This window comes from Tachypleus tridentatus, chromosome 11 (assembly GCF_004210375.1).
Source record: "Tachypleus tridentatus isolate NWPU-2018 chromosome 11, ASM421037v1, whole genome shotgun sequence".
Lineage (NCBI taxonomy): Eukaryota > Metazoa > Arthropoda > Merostomata > Xiphosura > Limulidae > Tachypleus > Tachypleus tridentatus.
In genome coordinates, this window is record NC_134835.1 from 65,912,476 (window position 1) to 65,918,475 (window position 6,000).

Consider the following 6,000-nt stretch of genomic DNA (forward strand, 5'->3'; position numbering starts at 1 on the left):
CTAGTTTTGGATTGGACAAATCTACCATATACAGTTCATACCTCTGGCTGGCATTCCTCTATTCTTCTGCTGTCTGAGTTCCAAGCAGTCTAGTGTTAGATCAGTGTAAGACCAGCCAACATAAATCCTCACACATCTGGTTGGTAGGGGCCCTCCTACCACTGACTGGATGAAAATTTCCTGATGTTACCTGGTTTTAAATTGCATTTTCCCTTTCTGTCATCATTCAGATGCCAGGTTCCTGGATGGCTTGTTGTTGGTTCTTCACTAAATCTGCACATTTGTCATGCCTGGGTTGTTGAAATGTGAACCAAAAGATAACTACCTGATGCTATCTGGTTTTGAAGTGGAGTTCACCCACCAAACATGGCATGACACACCCCAACTATTCTACAGCATCTAGAATGCCCTATTATTTGTTGGGTCAATATCTTTTTCTGTCTTATTTAGTGACACATTATTTCTACAATGAGCAAAGAGTATACTGGTACAGATGAGATGCAGTCTCCAATGAAAGTAACCCTATACATTAGGGTATCTCACTCCATTTGTTCTTTTTAAGTGTATTCCAAAGAGTGCTCATCTAGGTAACTTTTGCACTTGTCCTTCCATCCTTTTAACATGAGATTCTAGCTATTATGTGAGGTAAGGTATTGTGTTGGAAGTTAACATTTTTCTACACTGAAAATATATTTCTGATAGATACTTACCCCCTCTCCCACTTTTCATCCATTCTCTTCTTTTCTATTGCTTTTTGTGCCTAATCTCAAAGTGTTGATTTTGTTTTATGGTACAGAAGGAGTCAGACGTGCCAAGAAGATGTGTCATACTCCTGTTGATGGAATGTTGTTGCTACAATGCAGCTATAACACATGTAAACACATTATGTCAGGTTTGAGTCTTAAGCCTATTGACAAACAATAATTATGCATATAGAGGGCAGCACAAATTGGCAAAACTATTATGTGAGAAGAGGTATCTATTAGAAATACATTTTCAGTAAAGGAAAACATTATCTTTTGGTGCTTTCAAGCATAAAACTCCTCAGAGTTCAGAAATTATCTTTTATGAAAGCAGCATATTTTGTTATATGTACCTCTTTAGCTAAAAAAAAATTAGAACTTGGCACTATAAAGCATAAATATCTCATAACACAGTAGATAAGGTGGACAATATACAGAAAGCAACAACTCTTACTGAATATATCAAATAACCTCAACTAAATTTAGAATGAGCTTATATTTTTTTTTTAACTTGAAAAAATATGAAATATATGCAATGGAAGAGAGATATATCTTGTTGTTGCATGACATATTATGTCATTCTGCATCAGTAGACTATTATATATTTTATGTTATTAAACAGGTCATGTACATTATTTTACATCATTAGATTATTGTATAATATACAGTGATTTGTACAAATCTCATATACACAATTACATAATTTTATATGTAATTTGGATTTTCTAACCAACAGAATTATGTCGATGTTTACCAAAATATGACTTTAAAATTACATTTTTAACTAGGTTTGTGAACATATAAATATTGTAATTTTATAATTTTGGCCATGTTAATACTCTTAAATAGAATTTTTAAGTTGAAAGAGACTTAAAATGTTTAAATGTAATATGCTGTTCTATTGTAGTACTATAGAAATAATAATAAATTAAAACTGAAATTAAATGTTATTAATCTTCACTTTTTTATTGTTTTTGGTAAAATATACATATACTCTTATCGACAGTAGATTATATATTTTGTTACAAAAATAGTATTTCAGTGTTTAGAAATATGAGTACACCTTTATTCCTTTTTAGCGGCCTTTTGAATCTATAAATCCTTTGCCAGTTGCTAACCTCAATTTGCCAGAGACAAGAAATCAAGTCCCTCAATCAGACATTGCAACAATTATCTTTGTTCCTGACAGTCAGTGCAGCTTAACCTCTGGACACACCTCTTTTGCTAAAACATCTTCAAACTCCCATACAGTGAGAAGCAATAGTTCACTATTATCTGAAACCACCTTGACTAGCATTGCTAGATTACCAGCCATGAGTTCAGGAAACTGCTAAAGTATTGCTATCAATCATAACACTCATATAATTGTAGTACCAAATATGAAATGTACATAGTACACTGTAAACAATTGTTGAAAATACACTATGTGCAGTTATCTACTCAAAAAGTTTCAGTGTTATGACCCAGCAACATTGAAAATCCATAAGAATATTATAATTTTAATTAACATTATTATTATAATTATTATTATTATTCATATCATAAGTTCTAAAACGTTAATCAGTTCCTGTTTTAAGTTTATTTTTAATGGACAGTTATATCTTACCACTCCAGAGTTTATATGGGATAAATATTCACATCAGTGACTTCAACCATGAGTGACCATGACCGTGATACTACCAGTTCTGAATAATTGTACTACTTTTGATACCAGTCATTATTTCATTGCAATATCTAGAAAATTATTAAACATATCAATAAAACGTGTTAGAAATATACTAAATAATTCAATTTCATTATTTCACTGTTAAATTAGAATTTAAATGGAAAACATGTAATCTCATAAATGAATTGAGTAATCTGGTAATAACAAAACTGGTACTCTGTGAGGTAGAAGAACATAAAACTGAATATTTCTTTAGATGCTTGATTCAGATTTCCTGCTTCTTAATTTGTGGTCCATGGAAAGGTTGCATACTTGGAGAAAGAGCAACAGAATGTGTGGATAAAAATCTGGTGTTCCACCAATAAAAATTTTTTAGAACCACTGAGTCAATAGATGCTTATACAAATGTCATTTTAAATTTGATAATTTTTAAGAACATAAATCTGACTTGCTCCAAGCATTAAGAATTCAGTGTTATTGCCAAAACTTAGAAAAATTCAAAAGCGTGACCTTGTTATTAAAGTTTTCTGGATATAAGAATTCATAAATATTTTTGAGACTAATGTGAATATCTTTTCAACTAAAGTGCACTTGATATGTCACAGTTGAAAAGATCATTATAATTGCCACTTACAAAAATATTCTGTGGTGTGTTGCATATTTCAATGTTTAACACTAACAAAATTATATACATAAAGTAAGTATAAATTATGTATCTTTTGCATTACAAATATTTACATTACTTCATAGAAAATAAAATAAGCCTAGAAACTTTGTTTTCTTAGATTAGAGTAATCATGTCTGTAATTCTTTTATTTGTCTTGATTAAATTATAACTATTTTTTCACTTAGTCTGAAAATAAAATTATCTTAGATTACAAACATTTACCTTTCAAACCATCTTCACAGTACAACTTAAACATTTTCACTTTGACACCTATTGAATACAGACAGTGTTTGTTACAAGGACTCTTGGATTCATTTTAACACAAGTTCTGTCATACTTGGCACTGTTGTGAGTGTTAATATATGAAACAAATGATGGTATAAGTGAAAAGTTTCTTCTGCATGAGGCATAAACTACTTTTTACTGTATATATATATGATGTTTGTCTCTTATTCATCATAGTGAACATGTATTTATATAAGACTTCAAGAATATGGTTCATTAATGCTACTGCTTTATTCTTATAAATTATTCAGCAAACAAAATGCTTAAAATAAATACGAAGCTCAATCCGTCATTTAGTTTACTACTTATCACTGAACCATATTGGTGTTTGGGTCTTCCCTCCTTAGAACTCTTAGATAATGGCAAATTAAAAGAACAAGACTTGGCTTTACATGGTGATGGAGTTTATGTTATGTACACAGTCTCTTAAATTATCTTTTTCTCACCACAGTAAACTTATATAGGATTTCAACAATATGTGACATTAACTAACTTCAAAGTAAGCTTGTAATAATATCTGTCACAAAAACTTGTACCTCAAAACACAGGAGCTTTCTTATTTTAATTTTGATTAATGCAATTCCAAAAAAAAGTTTAGATTTATGAAAGTATTTCCCATACAATTTTAGAATTTTATGTTTTACACCAAGACTTAATGTGAAATTAATGATACTTATAATATATATATAAAAAAAAAAAACAACTGAACTAAATCATAGTTGTCAGTATATGAGTTTTTTGGTAGTATTGTTATATATGACTTGCATACATGCTTTTTTTATTATCAGGTTATCTTTGAAGTGAATATCTACTTTGTCAGTTTGTTTTATAATGCTTCTTTATTTATTTGTTTATTTATAATGCTTCAAATGTATTGTAAGTTTGGCTAATCTGAAATACATTTTATTATTATTCATTGCAGAATTTTTAAAGGTTGCATGAAATATTTGTTTTTACTATGAAAAAAAATTTAATTTTTTATTTCTGCCCTATGGTACACATTGGGCATAACCTGTTCTGCTTTAAAATTATATTTTTATAGTTATCATCTCATAGATTTGATTTCTTGTATTATAATAATGCCACTAAAATGTGGCTAAAATTGTATGTATTTTTCCAATTAAAGTAACTCGCTTAACCACAGAATTACTGACTGAGTCCATGTTTCATCTGTTTCGTAAACACATTTATAAATGAATGCACCAAATTGCAACTGGGTCTGACCTGGTTGATTACATTGTGTCTAACAAAGCAGAAATTACAACTTGAAACAAAAGTACCACAAGGGTTACAGTTAATTCCAATAATTATTACTGTGGTTGTATATGTATTTGTCAGAGAAAATGTATGGTTTTACCCTATATTTTTGGCCAGCACTTTACACTGGGGAGATTGTAACCTCAACAATGCAATATGTGAGTTCAACTGGTAATGGTTAGTATAAAAACAAGGTTAAGCTCTTCATTTTTATTAATTATGAATGAAACTAAACTTGGAAAAAAAATGTTAAATATCCTCTTCTTCTTTTTTTCAGTACTTTAGCTATTAAAATACCCTGAAGTAAAATGATTAATCAGTGTTAGCTGTTTGTTACAAAGGTATTTTTTGCTTGTTGAGTTGTAAGAGCCGAGTATAAAAATTAATCAGATAGAAAAGATAACATTAGAACTAGAAATGCATTAATTGCACTTCCAGCTATTATCATGCCGAGTATAAAAATTAATCAGATAGAAAAGATAACATTAGAACTAGAAATGCATTAATTGCACTTCCAGCTATTATCATTTCTGTTTTCTCTAATTTTGGTAGTTGTCATTTGCAGTGTTGTATATTCCACAGCTGATGTAAAAAGTATTCACAAGTAGCACTAATTTTACAAATAAATTAATTTTGGTGGAACTTCTACTTACTTGATAAATTTATATCTTTATTTTCTGTTGAAACACAAATTCAGTATTTGGAACAGTGAACTAATTTACTGACTATATGAGGATAATGAACAGTTGACTAGCAAATTCACTAACTCAGTAATCAATAAACACTGTAACAGATTCACAAATCAATCAATATCTCACTTACACTTTTAAACTGTTCAAATTATTTTCTATACTTTCAGGTTCTGGTTATTAAACTATGCCTATCACATGATGTGAAGATTACTTTTGATAAGCAACATTCTAAGGATTTAAATTTAAAAAAAAACATAGCCTACAGTAGTTAACTTCAGCTATTTGATAACATGCTCTACTCTCTAAAATACTGAAATGAATAAATTGAACATTATAGTCTGCTTACTTTTGTCAATACTGATTTTGATTTTAACAAATTATTTATGAACCATTATGTATGTGTGTATATACATACATACACTTAAACATCCTTCAAATACTTTATTATAGTTTTCTCAAAAAAATTAAACAATAAAAAAAGATTTCAATATTTGTAAGTCTAATAGCCAGCTACATCTAAATATACCAAAGTCTGGATGAGTCGCACTAGTTGAATACATGTGATTTCTGAAGATCTGTTGATTAGCAACTGTTTCAATCTGTAGAGTGAAGTAAATTTTAAAGGTACACATGCAATTCATCTTGGTATGAATCAACTCTTACACAGATTTTAACATTTTTGTTATCTGT

The 6,000-nt window shown here is 29.4% G+C and overlaps 1 protein-coding gene across 7 annotated transcripts in view; it reads left to right on the top strand.

Annotated features, from left to right (window-relative positions):
- Nucleotides 1-4,502, top strand: part of LOC143232343 (uncharacterized) — a 48,048-nt gene extending 43,546 nt beyond the window's left edge. For 6 of the 7 annotated variants that reach the window (XM_076467647.1, XM_076467653.1, XM_076467651.1 and 3 more), the window contains one exon: nt 1,823-4,502. In XM_076467647.1, the coding sequence (XP_076323762.1) occupies nt 1,823-2,077 (255 nt within the window). In that variant the 3' untranslated portion in view covers nt 2,078-4,502. The remainder of the gene's footprint in view (nt 1-1,822) is intronic. The other variant, XM_076467652.1, reaches the window with a different exon arrangement.
- The last annotated feature ends 1,498 nt before the right edge of the window (nt 4,503-6,000 follow it).